The sequence below is a fragment of the Salvelinus namaycush genome, chromosome 18, assembly GCF_016432855.1.
Source record: "Salvelinus namaycush isolate Seneca chromosome 18, SaNama_1.0, whole genome shotgun sequence".
NCBI lineage: Eukaryota > Metazoa > Chordata > Actinopteri > Salmoniformes > Salmonidae > Salvelinus > Salvelinus namaycush.
In genome coordinates this window covers 16,286,689-16,306,023 of record NC_052324.1, presented here as the reverse complement: position 1 = coordinate 16,306,023, position 19,335 = coordinate 16,286,689, and the positions used below count along the sequence as shown (strand labels likewise).

At 42.4% G+C, this 19,335-nt stretch overlaps 2 protein-coding genes across 3 annotated transcripts in view; both read left to right on the top strand.

Annotated features, from left to right (window-relative positions):
- The window catches only part of LOC120063152 (breakpoint cluster region protein-like), a 46,060-nt gene extending 28,107 nt beyond the window's left edge, over window positions 1-17,953 (top strand). For both annotated transcript variants that reach the window (XM_039013343.1, XM_039013342.1), the window contains exons 5-23: window positions 1,493-1,600; window positions 1,836-1,893; window positions 2,141-2,193; window positions 2,362-2,502; window positions 5,285-5,406; window positions 5,512-5,677; window positions 5,839-5,958; window positions 6,177-6,252; window positions 6,351-6,455; window positions 6,604-6,678; window positions 7,198-7,295; window positions 7,406-7,537; window positions 13,217-13,276; window positions 13,585-13,694; window positions 14,627-14,766; window positions 14,905-15,039; window positions 15,189-15,294; window positions 16,049-16,211; window positions 16,385-17,953. In XM_039013343.1, the coding sequence (XP_038869271.1) occupies window positions 1,493-1,600; window positions 1,836-1,893; window positions 2,141-2,193; window positions 2,362-2,502; window positions 5,285-5,406; window positions 5,512-5,677; window positions 5,839-5,958; window positions 6,177-6,252; window positions 6,351-6,455; window positions 6,604-6,678; window positions 7,198-7,295; window positions 7,406-7,537; window positions 13,217-13,276; window positions 13,585-13,694; window positions 14,627-14,766; window positions 14,905-15,039; window positions 15,189-15,294; window positions 16,049-16,211; window positions 16,385-16,474 (2,058 nt within the window). In that variant the 3' untranslated portion in view covers window positions 16,475-17,953. The remainder of the gene's footprint in view (window positions 1-1,492; window positions 1,601-1,835; window positions 1,894-2,140; window positions 2,194-2,361; window positions 2,503-5,284; window positions 5,407-5,511; window positions 5,678-5,838; window positions 5,959-6,176; window positions 6,253-6,350; window positions 6,456-6,603; window positions 6,679-7,197; window positions 7,296-7,405; window positions 7,538-13,216; window positions 13,277-13,584; window positions 13,695-14,626; window positions 14,767-14,904; window positions 15,040-15,188; window positions 15,295-16,048; window positions 16,212-16,384) is intronic.
- Window positions 17,954-18,248: 295 nt separating this feature from the next.
- The window catches only part of LOC120063151 (cytospin-A-like), a 32,533-nt gene continuing 31,446 nt past the window's right edge, over window positions 18,249-19,335 (top strand). Inside the window, exon 1 of the mRNA XM_039013341.1 lies at window positions 18,249-18,376. The gene's annotated coding sequence lies outside the window, so the exon portion shown is untranslated. The remainder of the gene's footprint in view (window positions 18,377-19,335) is intronic.

Here is a 19,335-nt window from a genome sequence, read left to right as displayed (position 1 = left end):
TGTCTTTATTTGACTGTTTTCTACATTGTAAAATAATAGTGAAGACATCTCAACTATGAAATAACACACATGGAATCATGTTGTAACCAAAAAGTGTTAAACAAATCAAAATATATTTGAGATTCATCAAAGTTCCCACCCTTTGTCTTGATGACAGCTTTGCACACTCTTGGCATTCTCTCAACCAATTGTTTGATTGGTGAGAACATTATCAAGTCCTTGTCAAATTGTTAATGAGAGACTGATGAAGTGTGTGCAGCCTGCGCAAGAAACAGTGCAGGTCTCATGCCTTTTCATGCAACCTTTTTCAAATCAACATTAATCGCATCATGCAGCCTTAGAATGTATTAAAAAACAAAACATATAGTGTATCACAACTAAAGTTGCATAAATAACTCTAAATTAAGCATATAGGAGGACCTGTTTCAAATGATCACTTTGTTAAATGCTCAACACAGAATAGCCGCATGTTCGCATTTCCTCGGAAATGGTTTGGGGAAAAATATCCTTTCAATTTTATTCAGCTTACTATAAAATAATATCAAATAATGCCACAGGAATTCTAAGCAAATCTTGTCTGCTGAATGAACTAGTGTAGTACACAGCCACATGGCATAGCCAGATCAGAGCATAACATAATGGAGACTCAGAATATGCTATTCTGTTCTAATGAAATAGGCTACATTTTCTTTGTATCATAATGTTTCTTTAGACCTGCCTAAAATAAAAAATGTATTTATTGTGATGGTGTAGGCTATATTAAATGGATTTATTAGACTATTTCAAATGTACATGTTCCAAAGGTCTGCATCAGTAGCTTGTCGACAATGTGTGGAAGCCTGGAGATGCTCAGCGTGTTTATGTTCATTAACGGTCAATTACCATCAGACCGGCAGTTGTTTGCATGACAGTTATCGGCTGACAAAATGTCATGACCGACACAGCCCTAATCCAGTCACAGTCGTCACTTTTAGACAAAATGCATCATAACTCCTCTGTAAACTTCACTTGATCATTTTAATAATACTGAAGGAAGAGGAAGAGATTTAAGGAGTAAAAAGTGGGAGTTAGACTGGCTGTAATGTGCAGTGGATGCTGGCTCCACATGTGAGTAGACTGCCTGGAGACATCTCCCGCACAGATAAAAGCCTGGCTTTACCACATGACAGCCAGTAAAGCAGGGCAAAACACTCTGCTCCTGACTGCGAAGAGCTGCCTCAGTGTGACGATGGAGAAAAAGGAGACACATGAAACAAAAGCACACAGACGCACAAAACGGATAACTTGTTTAAGACTGATAGGATGCATGTTATTTTTATTTTTGAAATGCTGTGTCTATTAAACTGCCATATCTCATCTGATCCCTATATGCAGCACATTGAGACGGGAGAAAAGAACAGAACTAGTATGACGAGTGGAATCATGAATCAACAGCAGGTTAACTACCACATGCTACATCTTATCTACTCTCTATTGTCTCTCTCCACTAAAGGCTAGCCAGCTGGGGGTGTACAGGGCCTTTGTGGATAACTACAAGGTTGCTGTGGAGACGGCAGACAAGTGCTGCCAGGCCAACGTACAGTTTGCTGAAATATGTGAGGTAGGTATTGCACCACACACAGCAGGATAGGAGGGGGGGCTATTTGGGAAGTGGTGACTGGGCATTCTTAACACTCCTCACTGTGACCATTATGGTGAGCTTTTACATGGGTGATGTTTCTGTTAGAACACATGCTGTTGTTATGGGTAATGAAATTGTGTTACTGTGCTGTGTTGAAATGATGTTGTTCTTGGACACACTTGTAATACTTTCTCAATTCCTGTTGTGGTCTCAGAATCTTAAGGTCAGAAGTTCCAAGGAATGCAAAGACCAGGCCAAAAATTCACTGGAAAGTAAGTGCGATTTTAATTATTTTGTACTATTCCGGGTCAAATGAACTAAACCTTACATTTTAAATATCAATAGTTCAAGACAATGAATAATTCAACCCTGTAGTTAATTGAATTCATTTCAGTAAGAGTGGTACATGCTTAAGCATATTGAATTTGACCCTCAGCCTCAATATGTCCTATGCTGTTAGTTCTGCTTTTCCTTGTCCTGCCTTGGGCCTTATGCACTTTATGAACCTTTCCCCCTCAGCTCTGCTCTATAAACCAGTGGACAGAGTCACCCGCAGCACCCTGGTTCTGCATGTAAGTCAAATCAACACACTGGCGATTTTTCCCCTTCGGTCCTGAATTTTACATTTTTTTTTATATGGAAACAATGCCTCTTCACATCCATTAGAAGAAGTCATCATAATTGAATTTAGATGAATCCCCCCTCTCTCGCTCTCTTCTTTCTCTCTCTCCCTCTCTCAGGACCTGTTAAAACACACCCCCTCCAGCCACCCAGACTATCCACTGCTGCAGGATGCCCTGAGAATCTCCCAGAACTTCCTCTCCAGCATCAATGAGGAGATCACCCCACGCAGGCAGTCCATGACAGTGAAGAAGGGAGAGGTCAGTCAGTGTAAAAGGCTGCGACATCACAAGGTGACATGCTGTGTGTCTGCATCTCTCCACGGATTAGCTTTTTCTATGGCTTCACGACCTAATGAGAACATGTTTTCTTTCCAAACTAGATTTACATCGTGCATTCACTCACTCAATGTGTTTACACTTGCTATTATGGTTAGATTGAATGCAGTACAGCTTGTAGATGTATTTCTGACACAAAGTCTGGAATAGAGAAAGATGTATTAAGTTGGAGGGGTACAGTTCCCTCCATAGACATAGGCTGGTTGTTTTCACTGCCAAGGACACATCCAGTGGTTTGACAAGTAGGCACATTGAAGCACAGAGTAGAGGTCTTCTCGGGTCCAAAAAGTTGGACCTGGACCCAAACAGACACGCATATTTTTTTTTAAAAGGGAGACCCGGACCTGAGAACAGTCAAACCCGAACCCGACAACCGACCTAGACTCAACCCGTACGCTAACAGGTCAGGGTCTATACCGGACCCGGGTTACTTTATTTTTTTAATCAGTCAAGTTGCTTTTCTGGTTAACGAATGGGTCTTTAAATGTTGGCTAGGCCTTCTATAAGTAAATAAATTCACCTTATTAGCGTAAAATAAATATGCTATGCAGAGCTGTGGTTGGGTCTACTCGGGTCTATCAGCTGTAGTTACATAGACCTGATGACAATCAAACAGGACCTGACCCGGACCTGAGGGAAAAGTTCGAATTTTGGACCTGGACCCACTCTTTGGGTTTTGGTGGATCCATGAAGACCTCTAGCACGGAGTCCGACAGCCAGACTCGGACCTGTGACTCTCTGGCCCTCCCTTATATTGCTTTCCTATTTGGCTTCATTTCATTCTGCCACTTTGATGTCACATTGCAAATTCCCGTCAACAGAATAGTGTCCTATTACACAGCTTGTTTCAAGATAAGGAATCATCAACACCGGTTCATACATTAAGCATCTAAGACTTACTGTAAATTAGCCAATCAGTGCTTCTCAGTTCCTGAAAAAGTAGTATAAACATTTAAAAGCCATGAGAACATTGTGTCTGGAAACTCTAATAAAACTGAGTTGTTAGTCAGATTCCTGCTGAGTCATCTCTGTGTGTCTGGTTTATTAGTGGAGGAAGTGGAGCGTAGAGGAAGCTCATGATAAAGTAGTATAAACCGGGAGGGCAACGGTCTCCACGGTTCTGACCAGGAAAGCCCATCGCACCGCCTACATCCCTGTCCTGGTTCCCCCACTCCCATCCTCCGGTCCCAGTCTCTGAAGTCTGTTTCCCAGAAATGACCTGTAAGCACGTCTTATCAGGCATCTGTCCACCCTTCCGCGTGGACGCACGCACTGGTTACCCTCACTCCATCACCCCTGCTGAACTTCCTATATTATTACTGGAAACCTGCCCCACTATGACCATCAGACATCTTATCATAAGTGAACGTGAGACTGGAACAAATATTACTGCTCTTTTGTAGTATTCCACAATTCATAGGCCGGTATATGCTAAAAACAAAATAAATGTAGTACTTGTGACTAGCTAAAAGTATATACTTACTGTGGTGATTGAAATCAAGGGTTCATTTTAGTTGGGCCTCTCTTTCCAATTATCACAAAATGGAGGATGACTATGTCAGAAAGTAACCAATGTCAATAATGTGACCATGAATCCATTAAGGACCCTCCCTAGTGGAGTTTTCCTTGTTTTTGCTGAAATGTGGTTAGGATGGGTTGGTCTCATGTGGGTACTTTAAATATAAGTAGCTTTTAGCCCGAAGTGTATAAGGTCAGTATAAACAGTACATGCATCCACAGCCACGCTCTGGCCAAAGGAACAGCAGATTTCACTGCAGCACTCGCCAACCGCCAACTGGAATGGCCAGTCAGGCAGGATTATAGGAAGTTCCGAGGGGTATACTACAAAGCAGGGTCAAGGATTTAGTCAGCTAACTTCCCCAAATGTTCTGAAATAACTTCTTTTTTTCTTTTTTGGGGAAATGGTCATGGTCTAATTGACTCAACAACCTAAAACGTATCAGAAAACCAACAGTTATTTCTGGTTGTTTATCAAAGTTAGCTGGCTAACTATAATTGATCCTGCTTTGTAGTATACCCCTCTGGAATTAGGATCTATTCCTGTAAACACAGGCTCTTTGATAACAAAGCCACTGATTAACCTAACGGCCCTTAATTTACACGTTTTACAACCAGGTCTCAACTTTGTTTGAAGACAAAGATTTTCGGAGGTTCTGTTCTTTCCTTGTGACAAGAAGAGAATATACTCATCCCAGCAGACACTAGAAGTTTGTTATTTTGCAGAACCAACAGACTGTCAGCTCAGATCATTGCTTAAGAATTATGTTACTGTTCAGTGCAAGTAGTCATTTTGGAGATTGTTCTCCTGAGTCCTGTCGAGAGCCAATCATGCCACATTCATCAGATCGTAGTTCCACTTTGAGGCCATAATGACATGTTGTTGTGTGATGGTGAACTTAGGGTACATCAATTGCTCTATCATTTAATCTCTACCGTAGGATGACAGTGAAAAATTATTCTGGCATGTAGTTTGGTTTGTTTTGCCGACTGGCATAAGCACCAGGGAACATCCTCTAGTTCTAGAACCCTCATGATCAAGAGAGAGTCATTGTAAAAAGCAACTTGACACGGAAATTACTGGAAAACGGCTTTTCACTCTGTGGCGGTATGGTAACAAATTCTAGCAAATATATATATATTTTTTTTATCCAATGAATGTGTGATTCACTGTTTGCCCCTGTAGAACCGTCAGCTGTTGAGGGACTGCTTCATGGTGGAACTGGTGGAGGGATCTAGAAAGCTACGCCACGTCTTCCTCTTCACAGACTTACTACTATGTGCCAAGCTGAAGAAACAGACTGCAGGGTGAGTGTAGCTTTACTGATGGACTAGATGGTTTGTGTACTATCTTATGTCTGTGTGGTGTTCCTTACCTGTGTGTTGTTTGATCATTTGTGTGTTTATCTCCAGGAAAGGCCAGCAGTATGACTGTAAGTGGTACATTCCGCTGTCAGACCTCACCTTCCAGACCATCGAGGACTCTGAGGCAACCCCCATCCCCCAGGTCCAGGAAGAGGAGATTGACGCCATGAAGATCAGGATCTCACAGATCAAGAACGAGATACAGAGAGAAAAGGTGACCGCAGACGTCAGGAAGGGAGAAAATCACTTTGTTTGAGTAATATTGGAACCCTTGACCAGATCGTGGCTTCATAAGAGGAGCCAGCAATGACAGAGGCCGTGCGTTGATACAGCAACAAGTGTCTGAGTGCTGTTCTTCTGTATGTGTATGTGCAGAGAACCACTAAAGGAGGGAAAGCAATAGAGCGTTTTAAGAAGAAACTGTTGGAGCAGGAGTCTCTGCTGCTGCTTATGTCCCCCAGCATGGCCTTCAGAGTGGCCAACAGGAACGGCAAGGTGAGCCAGCCACGGACTGTTTTCTCTCTCTCTCTCTCTCTGCACCTATGGTCCTGCAAGGTCATATCTAACTACACACCCTACTGTTTGTACTGTGAAATATTTTGGTCTAGGATCTGGTACCCCCTACAGGTGTAGAGATGTGGTACAGCATTTCCAACAGGTCTATTGTGTTATACAGCAGAGGGCTACATGTTTCTGAGCTCTGTCTGTTTCAGGGCTTCACATTCCTGATCTCCTCTGATTATGAGCGTGCGGAGTGGAGGGAGATCATCCGCGAGCAACAGAAGAAGTGTGAGTGTTCTCTGCAACATAAGCTATAGTTGCTACAATCCCATGACTGAGCTGATGGTAGCTGTCAGTCTCTCGCTAAACTCCATTTTCTCCTGCAGGTTTCAAAAGCTTCTCTCTGACCTCCCTGGAGCTGCAGATGCTCACCAACTCATGTGTGAAGCTTCAGACGGTCCATAATATACCAATGACCATGAATAAAGAAGGTAGGCCATTGACACGAAACTGATACAGTATTAGTAAGAATGGAAGGCTGTTCAGTAATGTAACTTATAGTAATAATAAGAGAGGGAGTTGTTTATTAATATTGTTTTTGATTGAACAACTCCTGACTATTCACTCTCCTCTCTTTAGAAGACGAATCCTCTGGACTCTATGGTTTTCTGAATGTCATTGTTCATTCTGCATCAGGACTCAAACAGAGTTTAAGTAAGTGGCTCAGCTTATGTTTTCCATATTGTTGGTGTCCTACCCTGATTCCCATGAAAGGAGTATTGCCAAGGCCGCCCTTCCATTCCGTCAGTCCCCTCCAGTCCGGTTGTCCCCTGCCAGTCAGCAGGCATTCCCATGTGGAGCAGCTGCTGACGTAAAGTCAGAACTCACAGGATTAACGAGGAACACTGTGCTCCAGCCATGGTCGGTCTGGATGGAAAACCCCTGTCGTTTCACACTTTGTCCTAAATACAGTCAGGTGTACAGCTCACATGCATACAGTATCTCTTATCTTATACAAAATCTGACCTGTTAATCCAAATGTAATCTTTCTCTGGACGGGAACTATTTCCCTTAAAACGTAACAGATTCAGAGGGCATGGCAAGTTCCATTGTGGAGATTGTCAGAAAGTATGGTTTAACAGTGTAGCGAAAAGTACATACAGGACAGTCCTACTGTGATTCAGTAGCTAAGTATCCCTATTAGCCATGGTAACTGGCTCTTCTTCCACACAGATCTCTACTGCACTCTGGAGGTGGATTCCTTTGGCTACTTTGTGAACAAAGCCAAGACACGTGTGTACAGAGACTCCACAGAACCCAACTGGAATGAGGTGAGGATGCCATGTGTCCGTTAGCACTCAGAACACAACTTCCTGGTGTCTATTATTCAGCCTGATCTGCTAGATTGTCTCTTACCTGGTTTTGCACGGTTTCCCTGCAGGAGTTTGAGATTGAGCTGGAGGGATCTCAGACTCTGAGGTTGCTGTGTTATGAGAAGTGCTACAACAAAGCCAAGCAAAACAAGGAGGACGGAGAGAACACTGACAGGATCATGGCCAAAGGACAGATACAGGTATGGAGTGAGGGTATGAAGCACATTTTGTGTTGCCTGTCACACCAGGCTACAGTGGCAACAGTGACATAGGTTAATGAAATAATAGGTGGTTTAGTTTATTAGGATCCCCATAAGCTACTACACATGCAGCAGCTACTCATCCTGGGGTCCACATACAATGTACAAATACATGACAAAGTACAGAACAGTTATAGACCATAACAACATAAGATATTACATACAATTCACACAAAAAAAGTTCAATAAAGGAAAGACACCAACAATACTATTTACACACTTCATATATACATATTCTTATATGAATATACAGTATATATTGGTGTCATAGGTGGTGAAAATTACATATATTGTATGCCATCCCCAATAGCTGCGATGTTGCAGGTAATCCCACCATGTGTGTTTCCGTGGTGCGGAAAAGGGCTGTGGGGTCGCTGCTGGGCCACCTCAGCCTGACTGGTGATAGGGTGTTGTTAGTGTGACAGAGGGGGGATTACAGTTGGGAAGGGAAACGGGCAGACCAAATGTAGCCCCTGGCACAGATCCAACCAATGGCAGTGGAAGGGGGAGACAGAGAGCGATCCTTCTTGGTCTAGTTAGTGAAGGGTTAACATTGGATGTTTATTGAATAGGCAATCTACTGTATGTGTTGTCTCTTTTGGATAATCCACAGCCAACGTGGTCCGTCACATCCATTAAGTTGGGCGTGATGACCCTCTGGCCTGGGTCGGATCTGTTTGTGGAATTTTAGAAAAGTGCTGATTGGAGAGGCAGTCTGAACGTTGTGTGTGCATGTGTTCCCAAATGTTTGGGGATTACAAAGAGACAGATCAGATGCGGGAGGGTTTGGTTGAGAGGAAAAAGGGTCAGGTGAAGTCAGGAGGAGCCAGGGTCACTAGAACCAAAACAGATCTACCAACTGGTGATCCATGAGGACGCTGTAGGAAGCTACCTGTGTAAACCTGGGGCTGTATACCCACCCTGCAGTCCTCATAACCTCTGAGCAGCTGCCAGCGTGTGGCCATAGTCAGGGGAGGAGGGGATTCTCAGGAGTTAATCCACAGATCCATCTAGGAACTGGGACAACAGGGAGGCAGCGTGGTCGTGGGGCTGCCTTTGTTCCCATAGTTTTTTTTCATCTGGTGTGCAAGGATTGATGGCATGACAGGGTTAAGAAGTTGATGACACACCCAGACATTTTCCGGGGGACTACTGGACCATTAAAGGACTATAGGAGTCTCTGGATTCTTTGAGACAATACAATATTTTCTGGACTGCTGCCTTGTTTTGTTTGTCCCATTGTTTTGAACAGTACATTAGCTAGTGAAAGTAGAGAGTGAGATACTGAGTCTTAAGTAGAAGAGTATGGGTGAGACCTGTGATGAAGAGCTGATACTGGATCAGACCAGCAGTCAGTTCACCAGCAGCTGTTCTCTGGAGGATGAGGGGGACACAGGTCCCAGGAAGCCCCCAGGCACAGGAGCACGGCTGTGGGGCAGGGTCCGCAGCACTCTGCTCAGACAGAAGGTAAAGACAGCATAAATAGGAGAGAGAATGAGCTATATTTCTTATCATGGATGGTCTGTGCTTCGGAACAGAGAGGGTATTGTATATATATTTTTATATCCTTCGTTGTACAGTCGCTAGTGAAAGTCTACACACCCCTTGCACAGTTGTCACATTTTGCTGCCTTTAATCAAATTAAAACCAAAAAGAGATTAAATTGATCCCCCCCCCCCTACCGATCCACACAACCTACTTTACATATTCGAAGGGATTTAATAGTTGGTGGGAGAACCTCCAGCAGCCATCACTGCTGTGAATCATTGTGAATAAGATTCCACCAGCTTTGCACAACTCTTAGGGCAACATATATCCATTGTTAGTCAACATTGCTCAAGCTCTGTACATTTTATTGGGAACCATTGATGTACATCAATATTCAAACCATGTCTAATTTTCAAGCCGATTTAAGTCAGGACGGAGGCTGGACCACTCAGGAACTCTCCACAACTTGGAAAGACATTCAGGTGCGTCTTTGGCAGAAAATGTGTGCAATTGTTCCTCTAAAAAATCTATCCCAGGGTTAGGTTTTCAGGTGACAGAGACAGGTTTCCCGGTAACGTTTTACCTAGGCTTTGCCCCTGTCATATTTATTTTGCTCCTGACAAACTCCCCGGTCCCTGCCGGTGGCAAGTATACCAATAACATGATGCTGCCACCACAATATTTGAAAATACAGAAGGTTCCCCTCTGTGTTGTGATGGTATTGGATTTGATCCAAACCTGAAGATTTAATTTAGGCCCTGAAATACATGTATTTGGTGTTGATTTTCTGTATTTTCAAGTATTGTGGTGACAGCATCATGTCATGGGTATGCTTGTTACCAGCAGGGACTAGGCCTAGGGAGTTTGTTTAGGATCAAAATAAATATGAAAGGAGCAAAGCCCGTTAAAAAGTTAGAGGAAAACCTGCCTCAAACTTCTGAATAGCTAACCCTGGGATTTTTATTTTTCAGCGGGACAATAACACTAATTTTAATGCCAAAGACACACCAGAATGGCTTTCAAAGTGGTGTTGAGTGGTCCAGTCTCAGTCTTGACTTAAATCAGCTTGAAAGTCAGAGACAATGTTTTAATATTCCTATACATCAATGATTCCCAACAAAATTGACTGAGCTATAGCAATTGACAAAAACAATGCACATATGTTGCCCTAAGAGTTGTGCAAAGTTGGTAGAATATTATTCTGCCAGAGGTGCGTCCACTAAGTTTTTACTTTGGGGTGTGAAGTCATACTCAATCAAAACATGTTTGTTTTTTAAATTAATTTGGAAAATGTTCTACAATTCTATAACTTGAAAATGTGAAGTACGTTGTGTAGATCAATAGGAAGAAAATCCAATTTAATCCCTTTTTAGATTTCATTTTAAGCCAGACAAATGTGACAACTGTACAAGGGGTGTGTAGACTTTCACTAGGCACTGTATATCATTTACATTTCAGTAATTTAGCAGACACTCTTATCCAGAGTGACTTACAGTTAGTGCATTCATCTTAAGATAGCTAGGTGGGACAACTACATATCACAGGCATAAAGTAAAATTTTCCTCAAAGTAGCTATCAGTCAAGTTTGAGGTGAGGACTCTGCTGTCCTAGCTTCAAGGGGAAGCTGGTTCCTCCATTGGGGTGCCAGGACAGAGAAGAGCTTGGACTGGACTGAGCTACCCTCCAGTAGGGGTGCGAGGGCCAAGAAGAGACCTGAGGTGTCAGAACGGAGTGCTCGGGTTGGGGTGTAGGGTTTGAGCAGAGCCTGAAGGTAGGGAGGGGCAGTTCCTATTGCTGTTCCGTAGTTAAGCACCATCGTCTTGTAGTGGATACAAGCTTCGACTGAAAGCCAATGGAGTGTGTGGCTGAGCGGGGTGACATGAGTGAACTTGGGAAGGTTGATAACCAGGCAAGCTGCAGTGTTCTTGATAAGTTGCAGGGGTTTTATGGCACAAGGGGGGAGCCCAGCCAACAGCGAGTTGTAGTAGTCCAGACGGCATAGGACAAGTGCCTGGATTAGGACCTGCGCCGCTTCCTGTCTGAGGTAGGGTCATACTCTACGGATATTGTAGAGCATGAACCTGCAGGAGCGAGTCATTGATTTTGTTTGCAGAGAACGACATGGTGTTGTCCAGGGTCAAGCCAAGGTTCTTTACACTCTGGGAGGGCGACACTGTGGAGTTGTCAACCATGATGGAGAGGTCGTTGAGCGGGCAGGCCTTCCCCGGGAGGTAGAGCAGCTCCTTCTTGTCGAGGTTGAGCTTTAGGTGGTGGGCTGACATCTGCGATATCTGCCAGGCACGCAGAGATGCGTTTGACCTGGGTGTCAGAAGGGGGGGAAGGAGAAAAGTAGTTGAGTGTCATCCGCATAGCAATGATAAGCGAGATCATGTGAGGATATGAAGGAGCCGGATAACTTGGTGTAGTAGTGAGAGTACGTGATGCAGACACAGATCCTCTCTACGTCACCTGGTAGGAGCGGTCTGCCAGGTAGGATGCAATCCAAGAGTGTGCAGAGCCTGAGAAGCTGAGCCCTGAGAGGGTGGAGAGGAGGATTGATGATTCACGGGGCCGAAGGCAGCGGATAGATCTAGGAGGATGAGAACAGAGGAGAGAGAGTCAGCATTGGCAGTGCTGAGAGCCTCCGTGACCCAGAGAAGAGCAGTCTTGGTTGAGTGACCCGTCTTGAAGCCTGACTGGTTAGGGTCAATAAGATTGTTCCGAGAGAGAAAGTTGATCAGGGAGAGCACGCCTAAGTGTTTTGGAAAGAAAAGAATGAGGGGATACAGGTTTATAGTTTTTGATGTCTGGTGAGTTGAGTGTTGGTTTCGTGAGGAGGGGAGAGATTCCAGCCATTTTGAAGTCAGAGGGGACGCAGCCAATGGTCAGGGATGAGAAACGTGAGGAATGGGAGGAAGTCTCCAGACATGGTCTGGAGAAGGGAGGAGGGCAAGGGGTCGAGTGGGCAGGTTGTCGGGCGGCCAGACCTCACTAGTTGCAGGATTTTATCTGGAGAGAGGGGGGATAAAGAGCTCAAGGCGTGTGAGTGAGACCAGTGGACACAATGGGCTGAGTGAATGAGTAGCAGATGTCGTCAATCTTCTTCTCAAAGTGGTTGACATAGTTGTCAGCAGAGAGGGTGGGGGAGGGGTGGAGGATTAAGGAGGGAGGAGAAGGTGGAATAGAGTTTCCTTGGGTTAGAGGCAGAAGCTTGAAATGCAGAGTTGTAGAAAGTGTATTTTGCAGCGGATACAGTGGAAGAGAAGGTAGAGGGGAGGGAGTGAGAGGATGATAGGTCCTCCGGAAGTTTAGTTTTCCTCCATTTTCTCTCAGCTGCCTGCAGCCCTGTTCTGTACGCTCACAATGAGTCACTCAACCACAGAGCATATCCTTTAAGTATCCTTGAATGTGTTATACAGTATTCTCATACTTAATACATAATGCTATTTTCTTTTGATAAATCCACTGCATTATGTAAGAAGAACTTGATGTCCACAGAACAAAAAGAAAATGATTTTCGGGATTAGATTGAGTATCTATATGTTGGTCCCTAGGGTGAGAGGACATCTGTCATGTTAGCATTATCTATCACAATACTCGTGCCTGTTGGCAACTTGGTATTAGTCACATGATTAAAATAGATCAGTGACATGAGTTGACACTAGTCAATCATATGAAGTTTGTGAGGATAAGGGCAAGTGAAGGGTAATTGTTACGAAAGACCCAGGCTTGCTGATTGGGGAGAAAGACAAAATAACAATATTTTCTCTTTGAATCCATCATTTCATTAATTTTTTGCTTTGCTTCAGTGAAATTATACAATTTCCAATCTAATAGTTTCATTGAAGGTTTATTTTTATATTGTGCTTTAGATTAATTGGAAAGGATCAAGAGGCTAACTGTGCTAAACATTCATACAAAGCGGGATTTTGAGAGGTCTAAATATGTCATTGGTTCTTAATAATGGATTGACTTTCATTACTAGAGTACTATAACATGTCTGTACTGCAAATAAAGACTGCATCAGTCCTACCACGCCATCATGTTGTCCACACACTGTCTGTCAGAGCAGTTCGTCTTTACTGGGTTAGATGATTGCTCTGATTTGATAGATGTCTCCATATTTTCCAGCTGGATCCTCAGACGCTACAAACCAAAGACTGGCAAAGAACAGTCATCACCATGAACGGGGTACGTATTACCAGCCTAAATTTAAACAATTATCACTGTTTTTCACAAAGCTTTCTGAAACCACACTGCCTTACTTTTTTTGTTTAGCAAAAGTACTCTTTTGGCACAACTTTACATTGGCATTACTCCAGTGGCCAGTGTAAGCGTTGTTAAATAAGTTATGTATATAACATGGTAATTACATGGGTTTTTCCACTAATAGTTACTCTTTAATATTACTATATTAAAGTTTACTGTGTGGATCAGGATGCATGCAATACTCTTAATTTCACTGACTCCTGGCTAATTCTTAACTTCTCTTGGTAAAGATTGAGGTGAAGCTGTCAATGAAGTTCACCAGCAGAGAGTTCAGTCTGAAGAGAATGCCCTCGCGGAAACAGTCGGGCGTGTTTGGAGTGAAAATCAGTGTTGTAACCAAGTGAGTGAATAGTGTGTGTTTGTTAGCCTCTGTATAATCTCCGCACCCAGATCCAAATCATACTTTAGGATTTTGGCAATGAAACCATTTTTATGTCTCTGCGTGCATTCTGACGAAAGTTGCTAACTAGCATTAGCGCAATGCCTGGAAGTCTATGGTAACTGCTAGCATGCTAGTAGATACCATATACTTCTAGTCATTGCGACATTGGCTTGCGAAATTACCTCGAACTTGCTTCGTACTGGATGCAGAGACATACAAACGGTATCCATGAGTTCATCTGACTCTATGGAAGTAGATAAAGGGCTCGATTGCCAAAATCCCGAAGTATCCCTTTAAGCCTGTCATGAAGGACTAGCCTCATGTAATGCATGCCACATTTCTATGACCACCACAGATCAGACCTAATATTGTCAAATGAATGGGATACCTCCTCCTACCTCCTTCACTTTAATCCAAAAACAACAGTGGACGGTCAGGAATAACTGTCAAAAGACATGCCTTGTTTGGGATTTTCTATTTTCACAGGGACCATAAGTCTCTCATGATCGTTTGTAAAATAACTAAAGCCCCCTATGGGCAGGGTCTATTTGAGAAACCTTTTATAGTGCTAAAGATACAATACTGCAGGATGGAGGTCTTTCTCAGTGTTTGCTTTCCTCTGAAAGTAGAAAGAAAAGATGGGTCATTTATTCATACTTGGGAACAAGTATTACATATCAAAATTGAAAAATACTATTGGGTTCAGTTTATGCACTACCACAATAAAACAAACACCAGGTGTGTACTGAAGTAAGAAATGAGACACACAGTTTTGCAGTCACAGGTATTTTGACTCATTAGTGTAAAGCACTAGACTTCTCTTGTTTCCTGCATTAATCCAATTTTAATCCTGCATTAAGTGTAACCATGTGTGTGTTTGACCTCGACAGACGGGAGCGGTCTAAGGTGCCCCTCATCGTGAAGCAGTGTGTAGAGGAGATAGAGCGCCGCGGCATGGAGGAGGTAGGAATCTACCGGGTCTCAGGGGTGGCTACAGACATCCAGGCCCTGAAGGCTGCATTTGATGCCAGTGAGTACAACGACCTTGGATCTCTTCCTTAGCAAATAATACATCATGCTATACAATGAATGTATTACTATTATTCATACCGGCTTGCAACTTACTGTTCCCCCTGTTTATCATTCATTCCCTTCCTCTGATTAACAGACAATAAGGATGTGTCGGTGATGATGAGTGAGATGGATGTGAATGCCATTGCTGGAACGCTGAAGCTGTATTTCCGTGAGCTGCCGGAACCTCTTTTCACAGATGACCTGTACCCCAACTTCGCTGGAGGCATCGGTCAGTCTCTCCTTGTGACCTCAAAAAAGCTTACTATGGCATTTAGTCTCATCATAGTGACTACAACATAAGAGTGACATTTAACAAACCATTAAACATCAATCAGGTAGTATAAAACATACTAAAACAATTGTGTCCTCTTCTTGCAGCCCTGTCAGACAGTGTGGCTAAGGAGAGCTGTATGCTGCACCTGCTGCTGTCACTCCCAGAACCCAACCTGGTCACCTTCCTCTTCCTGCTGGATCACCTGAAGAGGTATACTCCCCACAGTGACATCATGTTTGATCCTGTCACATTAATACAGTCTAGTGCTGAGTGATTAACCGATCACTTTGTTTTTTGGGGTTATTAAACAACTAATTGACCGATGTCGGTTCATTTACTTGAATTCCATTTAGTTCGTTTTTTTTGTGAGCCCAACACGTGGGCTCTAGAGTGAAATCAAATCATTCATTAAATAAATCAATTCATGAACTATGTGGGACGCTAGGCTGAAGGAAGTTGTTGTTTTCATTAAGCAAATATTAAACCTAGGTCAAAGCAGAAACGGGGATAATTAACTACAATCTCAAACGGATCAGAGAGGAAGAGGCAAAGCAAGAAGTTCCACTCTCGCCAACATATGCCCAAAATAAGCCCAATGCGTTTTGATGGGTTTATTTTGGACCTAAGCTTGTCGCCTGCTTTGGGACAACGACTCCCATTGTTAGGGCAGAGACATGAGCATCTTGTCATTATATACAGATCTCTGGACTGATACACTTTTACGCCTGCTACATTAGGTTAGATACGCACAGACCATATATCCCACATGAGAGAGAAATAATTGAAACCGAAATCAATTTTTTTTGATTATTTATTAATAATCGAAACCGAACCGACCTCAAAAAGCACTTATCTCTCAGCACTAATACAGTCACAGATCTGTCATTCAAAACCTGTTGCTAATTTCTCCCTTGTTCTCGCATCCCACAATCGTACACTTATGATATCCTCTGTGTTCTTACAGGATTGCTGATAATGAGAGCGTTAATAAGATGTCTTTTCACAACCTGGCCACGGTCTTTGGTCCAACCCTGCTCCGCCCATCTGAGAAAGACAGCAAGATCCCAGCCAATGCCACGCAACCCATCACTATGAATGACAACTGGTCACTGGAGGTTATGTCACAGGTACTGCCAAAATCTGTGGAGAAAATCTGTGGAGACCTGTGTCTTTTGGAACGTCAATGTTGATTTTGTTGCAGAGGTAGATTCAGAGGTATTCATGGAGCCCAACATTATGTGCTATGGTTCTAATAATCTGTTTCTTTTGCTCTTTCCCGCTTCCCCTTCTGTCTCTGTAGGTACAGGTCCTACTGTATTTCCTTCAGCTTCAGAGCATCCCAACACCGGACAGCAAACGTCAAAGCATCCTCTTCTCCACTGAAGTATAGCGAGAGCATGGACATTTCCATCTGTGAAAAACTGAGGGAGGAAGAAGTGGACAAAAGTATGCCTTCCATGGTAAATTGTTGACTGCTGGAGCTAATGAACACTGGCTGGATTACAGGTCACCTACTCTATATGGCCCACCAGAGGGAGTCAACAGCACATTTCAGATTGGATCAAATACAGTACTTTATGATTATGATCATCCTTATCTTGCTGACCTTAAAACTGTCTTACATCAAACACAAAAAGCCATTTAATATGGTCAAAGACCAGACCATTCCTTTATTTGATTTTTAATTGAAAACCAATTTTTACCAGATGAAGTGATGCAAATTGTCATCTCCATGATCCCTCACATTAAGTGTGCTGAGCACTTACAGATAGGTAAAAGATTTTGACACACTATCTGACAATCAACTCATTTTAGAGGCACTGATGAGCACAATTATCAAAATGGTAAGATGGTTACAGTTCTTATTATGGCATAAGGCCTGTTTCATAAATTGTTGGCACAATTGAGGGTTACAAACTCCAATCTTTTCCCTGCTGAAGCTATTGTAGGAAAATTTGTATTCACCAGGTGTTTATGCGTATGCTCTCTTTATTTAGTAAGGAATGTGAGACTGATCAAACTTATGTAGGTATATTTAACATGCAGGCATGTTGACTTAAATGTGTTTTGGAATACCTTTCTCTTCAAATAACTGCGGTTTCTGAGTTTCTGTTAAAAGATTTCTGGGAGGTTGTCCTTAGTTAAACAGAGGACCTCAACCATATCTCATAATTGTGTTTTTTGTTCATTAGCTTATAGGGACCTGAAAGCTGGATACTGCTAAATCTATGTTGTAAGACCAGCAGCATTAAGTAGTAGGCTTAAATGTTTAAGTACAATTATGACAGTCCTACATTTTCCTTAAGAATTTATATTTTGATCTTATTCAATTAGAGATCATTCATCTGAACACACCACCCTTTTACTGGAGGAATTTCTTTTTTTTTTTTTTTCAGATGGGTAAAATCAAAGACTATTCAGTGCTGTCACGTGGAAATTAGACAGGAATAGCACTGATAAGCTTTGGCTCTTTATTCAATTTTAGTGGTAGCCTACCTTGGTAGTGATCCACTAATATCCAAATCTCCTGGGTATGAAAACAAATAATGGGCATTGTGAAGGGCACCATTGTCTTATGTTTCTAGCTAAATATATAAAGGGTTTACTGTTCACTGCCTGGTGAGCTGTAACTTTTTGAAAGCCCTTAAAAATGTATCTGTGCTTGCAAAATGAAAATAATTCCAAATGTTTACAGATATCTGAATTAAGATGTTAAGATATGATACCACATATGAAACTGTTAGGCTACAAACTGACTGTTTGTAGTCTATCAGCAATCACATAATTTACATTTCTTCATGTCAGACAGTTGTAGTCATTATTCCAAGAAAGTCTAATTTATGTAGCTACAATAAAGAGTTGATTCCCATGTGCTTTGTATTTTTTATCTTGATTCTCTGCAATCTGAGAACACAATTTAAGATTTTAACATGATTATTGAACAAGTGTTGTGTCAGTAGAATAAGATTTTAGTTATTTTCTACACTTCTTATATATATACATGTTCTTTATTAATATAGAGCTGGGCTCTAGATGTAGATGGGCTAGAATGCGCATCCCGATCTTGTAAAGAAAAAAACATCTATGAAGGATGCGGTCCAAGTCCAGGGCAAGGCTCTGGGAGGCAATAATCAGGCTGCTGTTGGCTGCATTGACAACTGAAAAGCATCGTGTCAGATGGACCATATTGGGATAACCTCCAGTATCTGTCTCAGCTACAAAGCTGTCTTAAGATGTATTCGCAAACCCTTATTAATTTTCACTCTTCAAGGATCAAATAGAAGAAGCCACGGTATGAATTTTAGCTAGCTGCAGTACGTTAGTAAGTAACGTCGTTATCAATATCAAGCTAAGCTAGGCTAGAAAACTAGCTAGCTACTGTAGTTATGTGAAAATGCATATTTTAGCTAATCATTTCTTAGCGAATGTATTTATGGAAAAGCTTGCAACTTTCACGTCTTCTGGAACATTCAATTTAGTCGTCTTTTAGGCTAGTTATAGTAGCCAGGCTCAGGCTAAAAAAAAAAAAACGTTAGCTGAATAGTTTGACACAGCTAGCTAGCGACGGTAACTAGCTAACTTAGTTAACGTTAGCAGACAACTTCTCATGATTGGCTGGATGGAAATGTTGGCAGCAATCTATTTAGCTACTACTAGATAGTAAGTTATTATTCTATTTAGCTAATGGTAACTAAAAGGGCGAGTGGGGTGACATTCTGTCAACTGGTCATATAGCCAAAGCTCATAGTTAGGTGCCAGAAGATCCCGACCCCACCATTACGCTTGTTTACTCTGAGATGCACTGGTGTCTGAACACAATCATAGTTATATTAAGACACTGGAGCGCGCGCCAGATATAGATCAGAAAATATATCTCAATGCAGGGATGGGATATGCCTTTATCCACACTAATACATTGAGAACGTTTAAATATGGCTAGTTTTCTTAGAAAACTGCCCTTTTTGCCCTCATGCTAGCTATCAGTAGCCAACATGGCCATTTTGGAATGGCAGTGTCAGCCAATCAGCTCCTTTGTTGTTCAACGCTAGCATGGGGACGAAAAGGGCAGTTTTCTGGGTATTCTCGATGGAGTAAGGTGGCATATCCTATCCCTGCATATAGCCCCACAGTGGAGGTGTCATAATACCCATAAAACCTAGCGGTCAAACAGGGAAATGGTTCCAATCATTTTTCTACCATTCATTTTTCCCATAGTGGGTTTAGAGAAACATAAAATGTGGTGATTTATCA